Source organism: Emys orbicularis, chromosome 11 (assembly GCF_028017835.1).
Source record: "Emys orbicularis isolate rEmyOrb1 chromosome 11, rEmyOrb1.hap1, whole genome shotgun sequence".
In the NCBI taxonomy this organism is placed as follows: domain Eukaryota; kingdom Metazoa; phylum Chordata; order Testudines; family Emydidae; genus Emys; species Emys orbicularis.
The window spans coordinates 47,099,086-47,119,470 of NC_088693.1; the positions used below are offsets into that span (position 1 = coordinate 47,099,086).

A 20,385-nucleotide genomic window follows, 5' to 3' on the forward strand; every position below is an offset into this window, starting at 1 on the left:
TTAACTTCAGTAAATGTGTGCTCCTATTTTTATCTCATAAGGGCAGTTTTTCTGCAGTTATTACTGAGATAAAATATATAATTTTTCAGGATTTACCCCCCCCCCCCCAAAAGGCAGAAAACGAGGGAAAATAACTAATTAGCTACAACATGATTTTGTAGTAAACAATAGAATATAACGTGCAATAGTGCAATTTCTCCCTTGCTGCTCCAACAATGCAAGTCTTAATATATAGTCCATTGATTTTTACATAGCTTTTCACATTTAGTTGCGTGTTTGTCGTGGATTACTGTTCTTGCCAGACTTTTGAGCAGAATCACTTTGTCCAGGCTCATTTTTGCCCTTTCCAGGATGACGGAGTTTCTGATCCCAGCGCTGTACAATGTAAGCAAACAAAACTAATAAATGGAAGAAAAAAATTTAACTACAACTGCATGTGTTTCAAAATACCCTAAACTCAGATATTTTTACAAAACTAGTTCACAAATTACACTCAAATGCTGCAAAGTACCGGTAATATTTCTAAAAGATGCTGTTACCCCCACCAGAAGAGAAAACGCCAGAGACTTTATAAAATAATAGTGAATGTGTGACTTACATTATGAGCAGAAGTAAGAGTTCTGCCCCAGAGTGCAGAGCATAGTGACAGGAATGTGGCTACGTAAATGTGTAACTACATAATATTACAGTATCAAATCAACAAATTACAGGGTAAAACAGGTCCTTGTTCTCATGGTCTAGTGACCATATTTCTTAAACCTTTGTTTCTTTAACTGTTTTTTTGGTAGAGATGTGCCCTTTTAAAGGCTCAAATGTTAGCTACTTACTAAGGCCGTGATTCTGCAAGCAGATTTGCACAAACCCTGTTTACTTTAGCAGGGCTCTGTAGTAGTCAACCTACACGACTCAGCCTGGAGGATAAGGATCCAATCCTAAGAGGTGTTGAGCCCTCTCAACTCTCAGTGAAGTAGTTGGAAGTTGAGGGCACTCAGCACCTCACAGGATCATGCCTTCAAATGCATAGCATGTTATTTACACAGTCAGGGGATGGGTGACATTACACACACAGACCTAAGTTATGAATGCCAGGGTAGATTATGGTCAAAACATAGACTTTAAAAAAGTTATTTTACCAAAATGAATGATTTAAAATGTTAATGCATTTTTCTTTCAATGCAAACAAGCTTGGTTTCCCCCCCAAGATTGGAACTAAACATTCCCTTCCACATGCTTGCAACCCAACCACTGCAGTGCTGAGAATCAGAAAGTGACTATAAACTATAGTAAAACTGTGTCCATATCCAAGCTGAAAGAAATACAAGTAGTAATCAAACACCACTGTGAAAAGCACATTAGATTTTAATAGCTTCTATTTAACTTTACTCATGCAACTAGCTTCATCAAACTCAAAGCCATGCTTGTGCTCAGCAGTCCAAGAACAAACTTACGCACATAATTTATTTGCGGGGTTATTGTCCTCAGGTCTTACTAGAAACATGAGTAAGGATCTTTTTCAGTTCTTAGAGGTTTTTAAACTAGTGTGTGGTTTTGGTGGTGGTTTTTTTTTTTTTTTTTTTTTAAACAACTTGACAGTTGACTTGAACTGCTGGCTGCCTAAGAGATCATATTAACATGAAAATGAATGATCAGACACCATGATACAATGACAAGCATAAACGTAGCTTATGCTTTATTTTTTAATTTTTTAAATGTAAGTAAAGCCACCTGTGGACCTTTTTAGGAAACCATGATAGAAAAGCAATCAAGTGATTCATAGAGCAGAGCTGGCACGAGGGAACTGTGTGTGGTGTAATAGATGGTAATGAAACTACCAGGGATGTAACAGTTGCCGGTAACTGAAATTACACTAGTATCAGGAAACCAGAACTAAAGTGGTACCAGAAAACAACATGAATTATCACATGTTCTCTGGCAATGGAGTTGAGGAGGATCTACCAGATGAGAATTTAAAATAGGTCACCCAGTCTAATAAAAGGAATATGGATGACAGCTAGACACAGAAGAATTTCAATTTGTATAAAAAAAGTAGGATTTTCTCTGCAATGATCACTAAAACTTGAAGAAAATAAGGGGAAAGAGACAGACACACACATGCAAAAAGATGTGGGGAACCTTATTTATGTCAAATCAACATGTTGGAGAAATTGTTTTTAAAATCAATGCTTTCCATGTAAAGTGATGTTTTGTAATGCTGCCAAGGTCACTAAAACCATTTGAGGTCTGACGGGTGTCAGATATGAAAGATAAAGCTCAGGGGCCAAAGTCTGTGTGGATGCCTAGCTTACCCAATCAATCATTCCAGGAATTACAAGATATATCATTTTTGTGTCTGCTCCAGTTCCTCCCTATTTCTCTATTTTCTTTCAGATAGGAACTCCCACACTTGTATTCCTCCCATGTTCTTTTCCTCCCTCACATATGTCAAATGTTTCCTTAGATGAAGAGCTAAGTCTAGGAGCAGACCAAGTCTGCACAATTTAGATGAGAACTGTATTTAAACATTTAAAATTTGAGACGCAGAAGTTTGTAAATGAGGTAAGAAGGCGGCTTGTGAAACCACGTTCTGCCCTTGGCTGTGTGTAGATGGTTCCCACTGAACTGAATAAAAGCTGCGTGTATGCATCTAAATGCAGAATTTGGCTGTAGAGCTTAATTCAGCTCCTGCTGATTGAAATAAATGATTCAGGTTTTAATTGCTGCTAAACTTGTATAAATCTGGAGTAACTCCATTGATTTCAGTTATGTTACTCCAAATTTACCTGTGTGTAATGGAATCAGAATCTGACACGTTAACTTTCATGGGTGTAGAATTGGGCCTCAAGTATTTTCTCTCTTTTCTTAAAGGTGAGATACAAACACTGTTTCCAATGTCAATTGTTACTAAGATCATGAAACATTGTCTTACCTTTACTTTTTTACCAAGACGATCCTTCCATTTCTCAGCTATGGAGCCTTCTACCAAGAGTAACCTACACATTTCAGATAAGTTAGTTATTTTATTATCGAGGAATGTGTATGCTGTACATAGCAATATACACAACACTAACAGAATCTGCTCAAGGGGAGAAGAGAGAGAGAACCTCATGGCATTCAGCAGTGACAAGACCAGGTAACTCAAAAGTTCTGAAGAAAATTCTGTCCAATTTTCTTCAGAGGGAACAATGGTGGCTTCAAAATGAGGTCTCATGGGTGGGCAAGTAGAGCAGGGAAAGTAATTCTTTAAAGAACACTAAAGAATAAATTACCTGGAGCGTTCCTCATCTTCATAGCCCATTATAATGTATTCTTCATTGGCACTGAGTGGTGGGCATAGACAGCCAGAGTTTGTGTAAAGGTTAACAGTGTCCTTAGGAATATTCACCAAGGAAGATTTTAGTATCTCCTTTACTTCAACTACTGCGGTGACATCATGACATTTAGTCTTCACCTCCTTCACTTTAGCCCGAATGACTGGGGAAAAGTAACAGAGTGTAGTTAACAGCAGTAAATAATGTAAGTCACCCCCGTGCCATCCTTTGTGACCTGGTGGATTAGTCTTTTGTGTGCTCCTTTATCAAAAGCTCAACTGAACTCCATCTAGATTTTGCCCAGAGATTCCTCTCTCGCCCTATTTTTTCACTTTCTCTTCTACCAAGAGTAACATATATATTTCAGGTAGCTCAGTATATAGAATAGCAATGTAGGTGCTCTGTGCAGGGAATAATTTAGCAATGGGCCTTTCACCTTACTTTCTCTGGGATATATATTTTTTAGCTTTTTTCTTTTATTCCCTCTGTGTTTTAAATATGTAGTTCATACTTCATATTATTTCCTCATTGTTCATTCAGCTTATGCTACAACAACTTCTTTCTTATTTAGGTCCAGTACAGACTCTTAATTTGTCACCCACAGCCTTTCACAAAATGGAGAATATACTTGAAAGCTTTATTGTATCATTATCCCTATTGGATGACAGGGCCTTCCCTTTTCTCTTCTTCCTCCAGTGACCCAGCACCAATCTGCTCTGTTTTCCATGAACGCCAATGCTCCTGATCTTGACCTGATGACCTGTCTAATTGTTTCTTCTCTGATCTTATCATTCTCCCATGAACTGCATATTAGGGAAAGTTGCCTTCCAAGGGCAGCAATTTTTCAGGTCTCTCATGGTGACCAATGAGCTGACACTGCATGCAAATCCAGAGGTCATACTCCAGGGAGTACTACATCTTGCACTGTTTTCAAATCATAGAATCTTCCTCCATTTTACATCCAAATTCCTTAGATTCTTAATCTCTTATAACTAGTGGGGGGGGGGGGGGGGAGGAGGCAAAATGGAAGAGATGTAATGAAAAATAGAGAAAATCCATTAACCCATCCCCACTCTCTCTCTCACACACAGGTTTTCCACCCACAGATATGCTCAGCATTCTCTCAGCTAAGTTAAACACAACTATTCAACTCCTCACAGGAGTTATACAGAGGAAAAATTTTACCCAAACTAATCCACTTTCTTAAGACTTTACCACAAAAGCCTACTTTACTTTGGCACTCTTTCTAATGTGTTTCCTGAGGTCTTTACATTCTAAAGAGAGGAATGGTATAACAGAATATAAAGAGAGCCTGTGGTAAGTCACCTTCATTCTCTCCAAAACAGCCCACAAACTATAACTGTAGCACACTCAGTGAATCTCTGCCATAGCAGGTGCAGTATTCCACTGGAGAATACTCAGACCAACCACTACTACATATAAAACCGCTAAAGGAGGCAGAAAATCATAACCTTCCTGCTTTTCAATGAATATGAGAGTTCATTAATATCATTTAGTAGGATTTATTTTATTGCAGACTTAGTGGATACCATTTGTATACATATGTACTTAAAAACATTGGTTTAACAATAAAATTGTATTCACTATGTCCTGGTCATGTAAACCCTTTTTCATGACTTCAGTGAAACTAATAGTAGCTACTCACATGAGTAACAGGTTGCAGATCAACATATTAAGACTTCAAGGGCCCAATTCTGCATTTCTGACTCCTATATGTAATCCTTACTTATGCAAGAAATCTTGTTGACTTCATCAGGTTTATTTGTGTAAGAAAGACTTGTCTGAATAAAGGCTGCAGAGTTGGACCCAGGGGATGTTCGAAGAATAGGGAAATCTGGACAGCTCAGGACATAGTCTGAACACCCGGGGGGGGTGGAGGGGGTGTTGTCGCACAGGTGTTACTGACAGCATAACTTGGCCTACAGGAGCCTCATTACTGGCAATGATGTAGGAGAAGGAAAGAACCTAACTTCAATGTCAGATCCCAGGATGTGTTTGCGGGGATGATAGTTAGTAAAAACATCTTTTTGTTTGTAAACTGAGCTAGAAATCAGAGAGAGATCAAAGATAGAATCCCACAATGTCATTTTTATCCAGTCACTTTTAAGACTAGAGACACTTTTCAATGTATAAACACTTAGTATTTTCCTGGAGCCAATGAAGTGGCACATCTCATACCTGACTGGGATTTAGGATGAAACACAGCAACATTATACAATGACATACACTGGGCTTGCACGTTAATGTTTAAATATTGTTTTAAAAAAAACTGTTTACAGAACATTTTAATCTCAAAAGCTACAAATATAATGACGTCCTATTACAATACTGACCCACCCTTGCCTCATCCTTCCATGAGTGAATCAAGTTTTGATCTTAAAACATGAAGTAAAAAAAATTTCTCTTTTTGTAGTTACTGCTAATGAATTAACTCAATACAATCAATCCAAGCACAATTCTTAGTACAAATGAGTGTGAACTGATGACACGCTTAGGCCATAGCCCATCGTTGTGGAATTTTTTCCTGTCGCATTACTAAATTTAGAGTTCCCTGAAAAACTTAATTTATTCCTTTAAAGGTTTGATATCTAGCCATGCAGCTGTCCTTACCATAGTTATAATTGTTCCGAAGATAGGTCTTCTGGGTAGCTTTAATAGGTTTGCATTTGCAACGCTCTGCAAAACAGAAAACCTTTGCTTTAGAAGAACAAGGCATTGATTCAAAGACAAACTCTCCCATCCTCCCCCCCCCATTGCCTTTAAAAACAATCAAACAGAGATTGATGGCAATCAGATGGCAATAATTAATTTATTTATACATTTAGGTTTTATTAAAAACCTTAGGGTATTATTAATCTCCTCTGCACAAAAACAGTAAAACTGAACATCACATTGCTGATTTAAGGATATTTACAAAAAAATCAGAGTGGAGCCGAAAGAAAATCAGAATTTCTGTCCTGCAGGAAATTCTGATGTTTCAACATTTGTTTTCATCCCAAATCTGAACAAATAGTTGAAACAGCAATACTCTTAGGAAAGAAAATATTTAAAAAATTGGAAATGGCAAAATGTTTTGTTTTGAGCCTGTTCAATGTTAAACAGTATTTTCCTATTGTGGCACATTGCCTCATGGGAACTGTAGTTCAGGAGTTAGATGGCCTCGTTCTCCCCTATGGATGAGACTCCCTGGCTAAACTACATCTCCCATGATGCATCTGCAGTCATGGGACTTCCATGATGCACCACTCAGCCAGTCAGAGGGAAGACGGTATTGTATCATGGGAGATGATGTCTCGTGAGGGAGCCTAGCCCATAGGAGAGAATGGGGCTGGAATTACAGCTCCCATGAGGCAATGCACCACATTAGGGAAATGAAATTTAATATTGAACTGACTTGAAACTATACATTTCAGCCAGTTCAACAAACCAACTCAAAATGAGATATTTCATTTTGATTTCCCCAACAGAAAACTGAAAATGTTTGCAGAAACTGCATTTCCCATCAAGAAATCATTTTGATGGAAAATTCCCAATCAACTATCAATCACAGACTAAATTCTGCTTTCAGTTATACTGCGTCAAACCCAGAATAAATGCACCAGCAAAACTGAGGGCAGGTTGTAGACTCCCTATGGCAGTTCTCTATAGAAGAGTATGAGCGTGAAAGCACAAGCACGGCCAGCACATTTGTTACAGGGACATAATCCCTTTAAGCTCAGGGGCTAATGGGATTTGTAGTCTCCAGACCAGGCACATCATTAAGAAATGTCAGATGACTTAGCGTCATATGACTTCCTAGTGGCTACTATATAAAGGAATGCTTCTGGCAAAGTCTTGTGAAGGTTGGTTCTGTGGCCATGTAATATGAGGCCTAGAAGATATCCAGGAAGGCTACCCAAGGGAATAGTCAGTCTTCTCACCTACCATCCTGCTGAAAGGTCTTGTCTGGATGTTGCAAGTGTCTTGTATTGTGTTGTGTTGATCCTGGTTTGAAATCTCCTTTAAGTTAATAAAGCCAGCACTGAACTATCAACTGGGCTTTATTTTACCTTCCTTAGTTGGCACGTCTGCCCACTCACTGGCCTACACACTCTACAAAGGACTGAACTAGAATCCAGCCGGAGATTTTTGACTAGTGCTCAGACAATTCTAATCACTGAAATTTTTGCATTTGATCTTTTTATTCTAACATGTACTAAAAAGAATCCTCTCAATGCCCTAAAGAAATATATAGCTAAAATATAATCAATCTCACTTCCCATCCCACACCAGAAAGGCAAAACAAAGAGCAAATTAAGGTGCTGATCCAGCAAACCTTACTCATATGGCTGAGATAGACATGACATTTTGTACGTATATACTATAAATATTGGTATGAACAAGGTAATCAGCTTTGTTTGGATACTCTTCCATTTATAATCTGTGTTTTACTTGTCTCAATATGATCATGATATCTAATGTGAGTTTTTGACACTGACTTTTGTGAGAGCAGTTCCTATGTTTCTACTTCATTCAGGGAAAGAATAAGGGAAGGCTCTTGTAAGTAAATTAACACTTGAAAATTGCATGAATTATAATAAATAATTGTGGAGTGCCAACTATAACAAATAACTACCCTATGCACTACTGCAGATCATTGGCTTGGGATGGGAGATATGAGGAGGACTTTTTTTTTTGGCAAGAACCCTGGGGAAGGGCTCTTTGTAATCAATTTGTAATCAATCAACCCAGCACAAAGGAAAGTATAATTCAGCTCATAGAGAATATGCAGAACCCTGTGTACAATAATCAATATGTGGCCACGTAATTGCCCTTCTATCTGAATTTGCTACACAACTGTGCTCTAGAATCTAAGCTTTCATTATCACAGTGAGGTTACTAGCCCTTCCGGTTGCAAAGATAATTCAAAATATAAACCCATGCAGCAGTGTCTGCCTGAGGTTGCAGACAGCTGGAAACAATAATACAGGTGGATACACTTCATTCATTTCAAATAGGTTGCTAACTCAGTCTGGAGCCTTTACTCATAATGTTGCTATCTGAAGAGTTAACTATTGATCATTTTAGCAGGGAAAAAATCAAGCTACTTCATTATTTTGGATGTAGTGGAAGTTATTGAGACTTGGTAGAGTGGAGCAGCTGATTGCTGTTGACAGTTGCTGGCGTAAGCTAGAGAAATTTAAACACCCCCCCCCCACACACCACCAAATTTACAATACCATCCAGAGCCATACTCAGAGCCAGCTCCCTGCTGGCTCCTCCCACCCCCATCCAGCCTCTCCCCTCCCAGCTCTGCTGTGCCCAATAGAGAATTTCCCCCATTATGTTTGCTAAGCACACGGCATTCTACTTCTATTCAGAAATACATAAAGAACATCCTATGAAGTAACAACTGCATCAGTACTCTTACTAGAAAGATCATGTTCCAGAAATAGGCATATCCTGTTATTGATCTGTTTTGCGGTTCTAGCTGAAGCAACACATAATTCAGAGCAGATTAGTAGTCAAATTAGGAACAGAACCCAGGAGCCTTGACTCTTACACTCATGCTTTAAACATCTGACACTGCCTCCCAAGTCATGTATGCATCCTTCAATATTAAAAACAGTAAAGCCCAACACAGCTGATTTATATACACTTAAGATCTAAAACAACAGTGCCCATTTCAGATATTTCAGTATAATCTGAAAAGAACAGTTCCAAAAAATAAACTTGTATTTTTGTGCTTTGAAAAAATTAGGAAGTTATTGAGTTATTTATTGGGGTTCTCAGTTTATCATTTACTTTGGCTTCAATGTATCCTTATAGTTAAAAATAGAAAATAGCATATATAGGAAAAAAGAACATTTCAAAGGAAGAGAAGAATGTTTCTCTTGAATTTCAAAAATGCATCCTCAGAAATCTATCTATCTATCTATCTATATAAATATATATACACACACACACAGGGAGAGCGCGCTACAGAGTTGAGCTTTTCTATGTTACTGTTTTAAAATAAGGCAGAAAAGGGAAGTAATTTTTGGCTTTCATTAAGCCTATGTGAATTCATGTACACTTAGGCCAAATTATGGCTCATTTTGTAAACAGCCTCAAAACAGGTGCTCATAAAGGGACCAGTTCTGTAACCCTTAAACCCTGTAACCATGCTAGTTTCACATTTCAAATCAAAACAGAGTCAGATCTGTATCCAGAAGAGTTACCTTAACAACACACAATGTCAATCCCTTAAAATTTCCCTTCTCTGCAGAACTTTATTCCACCACACTAGCAAAACACAAGGTGATTGAAATTGACAGCAATGTTACCTATGGGTTAACACTCCTAAAACAATAACAATCTCAGAAACTGCTTTAATCCAAGGAAAATATTTTACTGTTATTGTCTTAGAATATAATCAATGGGCTTCTCCCTGATCCCACTGAATGATACTATCTAACAACACTTATCAGCACTTTCAATTTGTAGATTTCAGAGAGTTTTACAAAAGGGGAGCCATTAGTATCCCCTTTAGAAATGGAGAAGCTGAGGCACAGAGAAGTTAAGTGACTTGCTAGGCCAGTTATTAAATTATCAGTAGAGTTCGAATGAGAACCCAGGTCTCCTGACTCCTATTATGGTGCCCTATCCGCTGGATCATGTTGCCTTCAGTGGAAAAATGATGTGTGTATAAAAAGACTTGATTGTCTCTTGCAGGGATGAAACTATGTGAGGAAAGGTCAAAAGCACACATATACATACATGCGCACACCCCAGAGGAGAACCTAGAAGAATTATGCTATTGAAAGGCATAATGTCTCTTAGATTCTAGGGGAGCATGGTGGGAAACACCCCTTTCTATACATGTGTAACTGCAATAGACAGTTATCCCCCACCTTGTTGTGCAGGAGTATGGGATGTGACCCTGCCCACACTCTATCTAGCCATTCTCCTCTGGAGCTGCTAGAGCTACTGACAATGCCCCTGCCTACCTTCCCTCTAACACCTAGAGCACTGGGAACCAAATGGCAGCTAGATCCCTAACTCCACTGGGAATGCAATGAAACATTCAATTTTTAAGAAAAAGTCAGTGGGAGTTAGGGGCCTATGTGACATTTGTACCTTTGAAAATGTTCCCCTACAAATATATAGGGCTCTTAAAAATAAAAATATATAAAATATGTCACTCCCATAAAACCTGGTTGTATTACTGATTAATATAAGTACTCAAAGCTGGCAAAAGTTTCACTGAAATAATAATAAAATCTGGAGAAACTTCTAAGCAACTTTAAGAGCATCTGATGAAATAGACAAGAATGTAGTTTCTAGCCAAGGAAGGGAAAAATTATTTATATGCAGACTTGGAGGCAAGATTTTGCCAACTGACTTTGCCAGGGATAAGAGCTGCTTTGAGTAGATTTAACAGGCTGACATTACTTACAGGCAACAATACACACAACTATTTGCAATATCCTTTATCATCATACAGAACGTCCAGTCCTGAATTTTTTAAAACACTTCATTGTAATACTACTTACAAAGGGTCTATTTACAATGGTGAAAGGACAAAAGCTGTTTTACTGAACATATAAACAAAGCAAATATTAAAAAATAATGCTCTTTTCTGGTGGGATTAAATTATATTTGTCAATTGAAAAAAATGTACTATGTTGAGACTCAAAATGTGATTCTACATTAAAAAATATTCAGCTTATTCTTCAGAGCTGCTCCCTGGGTGTTTTCACAATCATATCTGCTTTCTTTAGTAATGTATATTTTTACTGCTTTTCACTCCTATTAGTCTAACAGAGCCAACACAAAATAATTTCATCTGGACTCTATTTCTTCTTGCCACATCACAACAAAACTGTTTAAATTCCAAGCAGTTAAATTTGGGTGACCACAATGAAGACAATGGGATTGGCACTGAAGCAATTTTTGGCCAGCAAAATATTTCATTACTGATGGTGCAACATGACAAGGAAAGTTAACAGCTTGACCTTCAGATCCCACAAGTTTGCAAGACTCATTAATTTAAAAAAAATCTTTTTACTTATAAACTGAGCATATCTGGTATGAAAATCAGTGAGATACAACAAACATGCATCCTATTATGTTCTTTTAACAGTAATTGTTAAGCACAAAACTGCATTTAGACTATGCAAAGATCATTTTTGCTTGGTTTAGAGTTAAGTGAAAAATTTTTACATTTGGGCATCTACAGTTATTCACTTAAATCCAGATTTAGGTGTTTAAAACACCCTGATTATCACTGAGAGTTGTGGTTATTTAGCACCTCTTACAAAAATGCAGTTAGTAACTTAAATGTGGATTTAGCTGCCTAACTTTAGATGCCCAAGTCTGAACCTTTTGGCCCATGTGATTTGACCAGTAGCCAATAAGTTATTGGCACAAATGGTAATAGAATCCAGGAGCTCTGATTGCCATTCCCCAGCTCTAATTCTCAGGCAATACTTCTATATCATATCTATCCATATGGGGCAATTCAATTTTCTTTTTCCTTGTATTACTTAAGAATCGTGGACAACTCAAAGGGATTAAATCAGTTCTGACACAAAAACAAGACAATGGGAGGCTCAGTGGAGTGAAAATTCATGGATTCATAGTGTGAAATCCTGATCCTATTAAAGTCAATGGGAGTTTTTCTCTTGACTTCAATGGGGTCAGTATTTCACCCATAAGTTTTAAGGCCTGAAGGGACCATTATGATCAGCTCATCTGACCTCCAGGGTAATGTCAAAAATGGTGGTTGCTGGTAGATTTAATTAAACTTAATAGAAGAAAATTACACAGAAATATTATTTGCAGAGATTTGTAATGTATTTTGCTGTAAAGTAAAACAAAACAATTGTTCCTTTCCTTTCTTAACAAAGCCCAAACAGGCTACTTAAGATTAACCCCATTTGACTGAAATTAATAAATTAATTAATAAAATAAGATGCATTAAAACAACAAGAAGAAGAACAACTTATTTTTAAATCTTTGCTACAACTCTAGAAATTTCTGAAGCAAAGAAAAAAAATTAAAGTCTACAGTATTTACGGGTCAGAAGGGACCATCATGATCATCTAGTCTGACCTCCATGTACCCGTGACTAATTCAAATTACAATTTACTCAGGTATATGCTTTATATACTGTACAAGAAAATTCTACTACTTTGCTCTACAGTTTAAAGGTCTGAAAAGAGAGACTGCTGGCATTTCAGCAGAGTGCTATATACACTGGGCCTGATTCACCACTGTATCACTCCAGTAAATTAATAGAGGTCCGCCAACATAAAACTGGACGCAGTAGTGAATTGGACCCTATATCATACAAAGAAGCATCAGAGTAATTTGTAAGGAATCTGATTCACTAGGGATTTGCATGCTGAACAATGCACACTGTGTCTAACATATGTGGCACTGTTGATTTTTCTTTCCAATGCCAAAATGTGAAGAGAAGTGTTGTCCATTGCATTAGCATGCTGTAATGTAATATGTGATTCACCTGTTCAGGCCAATGAGTCGAAGTAACAAATGTTCTGCTGCACACTGAATTTCCAGCTTGTGTGAAAAAATAATTAGAAGGAAGATGACTTCCAGAGTTGCAGGATCTGAGCAACAAACCAAATCATATTTCTCTAGTATGGAATGACACAATGAAAGTGGAAAGCACAATAAGGGCTCAATCCTAACACAGACAAGACCTCCCCTGAAAGCAGTCAAGTCCTTTGGACCTGAAGGAAGTTTTGCCTGGATAAAAGCATCAGAATCAGACCCTAGAAAAGAACTCAAAGTAAAATTCACAACTGTGCAGAGAGGCTTACCCACCACCTAAATCCAACTTTCATCCTCCCTGAATGTCTTATTGCACATGTAACTCTCATAGCAAACATACATGTACAAAAAATTGAGACAACACAGCAATCTATGCATCATTAAGTACTGGTCTTATTTAAAAGTTAAAAGAATTTGAAAGAAGATAACTTATTAAAACAGTTATATATAAAAATGTACTCACCATTGCCGGAGCCTCTACAGTTGCCATTATTAGAATCCATAGGGAAATCTGGTATGGATTCGTAAAATATGTAAAGAAATGTTAGTATTTTTAATATTGGATTATTTCAATACAGCCACATTAAAATTGCTTAATTTTTCTCTAATATTTAGTGTATTAAAATGTAAGACCCTATTAATGAAAAAGAGGTTGCGATGTTTTAGAGTCCTCTCCTGTTCCTATTGAAGTCAGTATGAATTTTGTCTTTTAGCGGGCACCTAATGTTACATGCTGAAGCAGACGCTACATTATTTATAATTCACAATGGAAACTGTCACATTTCCATTGGCGACAGAGTAGCAGGATCTATACAAGAATGGAAATACGTGTCAATTCAGACATGGGGTTGGGGCAATTCTGAAATGTACATATACTGCTTCTCTACTCAGATGGATGCCTGAGGACAATTCAACTTTGATTTCCTCAGTAACAAAAAACAAACCAACCACAATCATGTCACTGAAGGGAAAGCCAAAATAAGCTGAAAGCGTTTCAGTTTTCCCCCCTTAAAAATTTTCTGATTATTTTGTGAGAGAGATAAGGAATAGGGGTAGGGGGAAGAGCATGATGCCCAATTTCCAAAGAACTGCATTTGGGGGCATTCTAAATTGAGAATATGTGCCAAATTAATATTCTTATTTTCAAATCTATTATTTTTAAACAACACCAAAGTTTACATGATTTATATGCATGTCTTGTTAATAAAAATATATTAGCTGTTGCATATTATTCTCTACAAAGAAGAAAAACTGAAGGAATATATATATATATACATAGCAACATAGACAGACACCCAACCTTGCAATTGGATCAACGTGGTTTTGCTTGCACGGAGCCCCATGGAAGTTGATGAGGCTCAGTATGGGTGCAAGGGTCCGATTACGTGAATTCAACTGCAATGTCAGGGCCATAAGTTTTATTTACAAATGACATATGTGCGTGTTTGTGTGCACACGTGCATGTGCCTAAATATGGATTTAGGAGCCTAACTTTAGGCACCCATTTTTAAAAAAGTCTTGGCTGTATATACAGGGCCGGCTCCAGGCACCAGCCCACCAAGCTTGTGCTTGGGGCGGCACCTGGAGTGGGGCGGCGCGGCGCTCCGGCCGCCGGGGAGAGCGGGGCCACAGCCGGGCTCGCCGCCCTCCCCCCGGCGCTCTGGCCGCCCTCCCCCCCCCCGCGCCCTGCCCCCGGCCGCCGGGGGGAGAGCCGAGTCCCAGCCGGGGCTCGCCGCCCTCTCGCCGCCCTGCCCCCTGCGCTCTGGCCGCCGGGGGGAGAGCCGACCCCCCGCCGGGGCTCGCTGCCCTCCTCCCATGGCTCCGGCCGCCGGGGGGAGAGCCGACCCCCCGCCGGGGCTCGCTGCCCTCCTCCCATGGCTCCGGCCGCCCTCCCCCCCCCCCGGCGCCCTCCCCCCGGCGGGGGGCGGGGGGGAGGGCGGCCGGAGGCTTTTTTGCCGCCCCAGGGCCAGCCCTGTGTATATATATCTATTTCCTTAATGCATATTTATACCTTATACAGCATGCAATATACTTTACATAGGTGGATAAAAGACATGCAGGATGAATGTAGATTTTGAAATATCACTGGTTTATTTCACTAAAATAGTAAATAAACTTGGCAAACCTGAAACTTCAGCATCAAACATCTGTATCAGTGTAGTATGCATAAGGGTACAGGAAATAAATGTCCTAGCATTCCAGGGCAGAATCCTCTCCTTGACAATGGCCAAAAACGGTACCGAACCCCCATAATGCATTTAACTTTACAGTATTGCAGTAGGGAAGACATTTCTTCCTGACGTTAGCTTATTCTTCAACTACAACTTATGCTGCGAAGCATAATACTAGTCATTTTTCTCCTAACCAGTAAAATTTCAGCTACTATTCTTATTCATGTTATCTGAGAGTTTTCTTGAATCTTGCTAAGCTGTTCACTTCAAATAGCATCTAGAGGTGTGAACTCTACAGATCAGTTATACATGGCTTTTTAAAAAGTGTTTCCTATTATCCAATTTAAATGTGTCCTTTTAATTTTATCAAGTATTTTCTTAACCTTTTATTATAGGACAGGATAAAAGGTATAATCCATATGGCCTTCTTCAAGCCTGCTATTTTCTTATATAGAGCTATCATATTTCCTCTTATTTTTCACCTTTCCAAACTCCAGTACATAGTCTGGGACCTAGCTGTGTTTCCTTATTCAGAATGTTGAATCGTGGCCTCTCTTTGGACCTGTGGCAGTTGTTTCTGACTCTCCTATTGTTACTACCAGTCTGATACTCCCCTCAGCAATTTCCATTACTAGAAGTCTTGTGACCTCTTAAAGAAATCTACAAAACGCCCGTAAATTGGATCTTCCTTACACATTCACAGCAGCCTGAACTATAGCTTACCCCTGTAACCTCTGTTGGTTTTTCCTGTCCTGCAGACTTGTCTGTTTCATAATGGGTAACAAGGGAACAGAAACAGAATCAAAAAGAGGGACGGAGGGAAGGAAAAAGAGAGAGAGAGAGAGAATCTGGTCAGCAAAGAAAGTAAAAAAGAAACATCATGGGCAGCATTTTTCATATCTTTGTTCCCAAGGAGGGGGTGTGGAAGAAAAAACAAGCAGCACTAAAATACACTCTCCAAAGTAAAGAAATGAAGATTTCCTTAAACCAACCAAAGCCCCAGATCCAACGTTGCCTGAACGTTCGGGGTGCTTGCACTTCACATTGAGATCTGGATCTGAAATTTTAGCTTGAGCCCATCTCCACATTAAAAACATTTTTTAGTATCGTGATCGTGAGAAAGGCTTATATGCAGCGACACCTCTGGATTACAAACACTTCCACTTCCTTCAGTCTTTTTAAATGGAAGTGGAAGAACCCCTCAAAATTTAAATCCCACTCAAAAAACAGATTCCAGAGAATTTTATTATTAATCTTTTACACAACACAATAAATTCATATGACGCTTTACAACCCTAGTTTAGATCCTGCCACTGGATCTGCTCTGTAGGATAAATTTCATAATAGGAATATTTTTCAATAGCTTTAGGAACTGTGGACCAAATGCACAGCTGGGATATATCAGTTTAGCTCCACTGTAGTCAGCAGAGCTACACTAGTTTACACAAGCGGAGGACCTGGCCCTGTTATCTAGTAATATATTAAAAAAAAAAGCGTTGGGGTTGAGAAACACTTATGCATGTTGTGCATAGCAACCCTAACACAAACCCAAAAACACATGGAAATGACAAATTAAGCCACCTAACACCTCCACCCACAGTACACCTTAGCATGACAACACCTGTCATACCCTGCCATCTTAACTCAGCTCCATTTTCAGCCTTTGGCATGCTCTCATTTACCAGTTTATTTTCCTCCTCCCCCCAGCGCTAGTAGTTATGGATGTTTGGTGCAGTAGTTTGTTGTGCTGGCAGAGGTTAATTTGGGAAAGGGTTATGTGTAGAAGGGCAATTATAGGGGGTGATGTAAAAGTCTGGGAACCCTAATGGGCAGAGTTAAGGTTGTAGTGTATGGTCTACGGTGCGTGGTAGTTGTGGTAATAGTAAGATGTGTGTCTATGGGAGGAGGAGAAGAGGATATACAGTATATTATTAGGTGGCTTAACTTTTCATTTCCTTGTTTTGATGAGTTTGTGAGAGGCACGTTGTGTGTAGCAACCCTAACTGCTTCACAAGGAAGATTTTTGTGTATTCATCTCTTAATTTATTTAATGCTTATTTAGGGGTGGGCATTGGATAAGTGGGGGGGGGAGGGATGACATGTGGGGCTTAAAGTACAGTGGGAGAACATTTGATCCCTTCTCTGTTGTAGAATACATTCTGACACAACAGTCTAGCTTCTCATAAAGAAGGCTTTATGTGCTCCTGGTCCTCATCCAATGGGTTTGCATGCAGCTCTCCCATCTCTGTCAACCAGTCACACTTGGAGATGCCCAGCGCTTCCCCATGCCCCGTCAGTCAGGCTTCTGTGCACCCAGAATTCCCTGTCAATCAAGCTTTTGTACACCGAGCCCCAATAATCAGGTTTCTGTGTATCCTGACCCAATCTATTTAGTTTGCACCTAGCCTCCATCCATTAAGTTTACGTGCACTGTGCACAAACTTTTATTCATAATGCAAATAATGGCTTAAAATATTTGTTAAAAAGAACAAAAACAAACAAATAAAAACACTCTCTCTGTGGCCCTCGGGATCTACCTCTCTACCAAGTTTTGTCCAGACAATTGTGTACAGAAATTTCTGATAAACAGCAGGCCTGCCAAGGGAAAAATTTAGCACAAGCCCAAATTCAAAGGCTTTCTATTAACAAATTTGTTATGAAACACCAAACAAAAACTGCATCAAAAATTCAAAAGGCCTAAAAATTAACCCTGTGTGAAATTTCACATCAATCTGCTAACAACTTTTAGAGAAAAACAAGAATTATGCCCCATTTTAAGGCCATTTTAGAACACAAGCCAGTAGCTGCCTCCATAAGACAATATATCAATAAACACAGAACCATGTCTTGAAATAACATTTGATAGTAAATGAAGACTATATGAATTCCAAAGGAAAAGCGTAATCTCATGTTCGAGACATGGAAAGCACAGACAAATCACAAATCATCTCTGAATAAATGCAGACCCTTATCACTGCCTGAAACCGACAACGCTATGCTTTTAAAAACAACGACCTTGTTATAAGGATCCCTGATCTTTCCTACAGCCCGTTCTACCAAATCCATTTTCAGAGGAAAACTGTAAAAATAATTGAAAAAAAGAGTATAACAAAAGACAAAAATTCAAGGGCCAAAAAGTGGGAGGAAAGGTTTGAAAAGGGGAGACAGACAGAGGTGATTTGGTAGAAAACTTTGTTGTGAATAAACAACCTGTTATGGCTAGAGGAAATCCAAGCATACTGTGATCCTGATTATTATTGCAATTAAAATGACATTGAGCAGCCTTACAGAAGCCATTTCAGGAACTCTGCTGGAAACAGCAAAGTCAAACTGAGGTGTTGTTGTCTGGGGACTTTCTTCAGTTCCTTTGATGAGATGGGAACATTCCTCAGCACTGCTGACTAAGAAATCCCTCAATGTGAATTAATTTAGTTTTAATTATCTACTTCAGATATTTGTTGTTCTTTAATGTATCTTCTTTAACTGCAAAATATTTCCATTGTACAAGTATTTTAGGATAGGCCATTATGTCATCTCTGAACTAAAAATGACAGAACAACTTTCAAGCTAACAGGAGATTTGTCCTTAGATTCACATAGTGAATCCTGACTCCGGTATTCTGCTTAGATCTTCCATTGAGTCAACAGCAGCTCTGTGTGTTAAGATCCACCAGCAGACTTTTGCATTTCATATGAAAATTAAAAATTTCTAGCTTTATTCACTTAAAATGATCACAGCCTTAGGTGGCATTTAACTCCACAAATCTTGACTTTGCACATAGATTATCAATACATACACCACAAAAGCCATTTTTCCTACAGTTCATGCTATAGATACATTAGAGAGAGGCAGTATACGGTCACCAGCAGCAACACTGTTAGTAAGGTTTAGAATTCTCTCTTCTTTAGCTCATAACTTTCTCAAAATGTCTCTTGTAAGGCTGGAAATATACATTTTCAGCTTATAAGTGAATATTTTTTCTGAAACTAAGAAAATGGTTTACTTGCATTTTTTATGCAGAGGACTAAAAAATGACAACGTAAAAATGACAAATCTGACATGTACACAGTCTTCCCTGAGAAATGTGTGATTTGTTACATGCAAAATACTGCCCTAACTTATACACTTGTACAATTTCACTGAAATCCATGGAGCTGTGCAAAGTATGTTCTGAGCTGAAGTCTGGAAACAATTGGATTGGAAATAACAGAGCTAATAACATTTGCCAATAGTTATAATGAGCATGAACAGTTAATGCTTTTAATTAGGTTTTAAGTGCTGCTAGTACCGGGGTGATGGAACAATTTTTCTAGTGGGGGTGCTGCTGATGAAACCATGGATTTGGTGTTTGTTGTTACTACTTCAAGCCAGGGGGTGCGGCAGCACCACTGCTGCTAGATACATATCTTTGTGTGTGTTTACACACCTAGAGGGACATAGGGAGGAGAGAAGGAAGACTTAACTGAAGCTAGTGTTTCTCCACCTAGCCAATGAGCCACAAAATATGTTTCACTCTGACCACAGAATCCTTTAAAAATAAAAAAAGGGGGAGGAGGGGGCGCGATACAGCAAAGAGTCTCAGACTTCCAATCAGGTGCTCCTTAGTAAAGTGATCCTAGCATTTGTTTTACTTGCTTTACATTCTGTGGTTGTGTTCCCTCCTCTCACACCCAATCTCACCAAGGGCACCACACACCTTCAAGCCATGTTTTTATTTCCTTGTAATACTGGATGTCCATTCTACAATGCTCCTCTTCTGGGCTAAATGGACAAAGTTTAATCAGCCTGGGGAAGCCCTTCCTTTGATCTACTCTCTGGTCTACTCTTCTCTCCAAATGCAGAAATTCACACGTACCTTGACACTGCTCAAGAGTCCACTGATGTGATAGGCAATACATGGGCCACCATTTAGGGGAATGGTTTCAGCTTCCATATGGAAATGAAGTGGAGTATCACTGGAGAATATGATATAAATGCTACAAGCATGCTCCAAAATAATTTAAGGACCTGGCCCCTTCATGATGGATGCAAGTAAAGCCAAGAATTAAATATATTATTTCTCTGAAATATTCAAAACAGCATAGTAATCAACCTACTCTAATCACATATAATCAAGGCAACTGTTTTGACTGAAGCATAATTCAAGACTCGGCAAAGAAAATATCCAGACCTATGAAGTTACACTTCCATATCCTGAAGGTGCACCATGACACAGAATTTTTCTTTTTTTAACAACTACGTTCCTGTCATTTCACACAAACATCTCCAATTTTATAAATTAGACATTTCCAGAGATAAATGTTCAGCTAGCCTAAACCAACTCTCTTATTTTGCAAGTGCCCCTTTCT

At 38.7% G+C, this 20,385-nt stretch overlaps 1 protein-coding gene across 1 annotated transcript in view; it reads right to left on the reverse strand.

Annotated features, from left to right (window-relative positions):
- Positions 1-264: 264 nt before the first annotated feature.
- The window catches only part of FRZB (frizzled related protein), a 28,300-nt gene continuing 8,179 nt past the window's right edge, over positions 265-20,385 (reverse strand). The window contains exons 2-6 of the mRNA XM_065413636.1: positions 13,330-13,377; positions 5,940-6,005; positions 3,267-3,471; positions 2,927-2,990; positions 265-375 (exon numbers count right to left, since the gene is read on the reverse strand). Of these exons, the coding sequence (XP_065269708.1) occupies positions 265-375; positions 2,927-2,990; positions 3,267-3,471; positions 5,940-6,005; positions 13,330-13,377 (494 nt within the window). The remainder of the gene's footprint in view (positions 376-2,926; positions 2,991-3,266; positions 3,472-5,939; positions 6,006-13,329; positions 13,378-20,385) is intronic.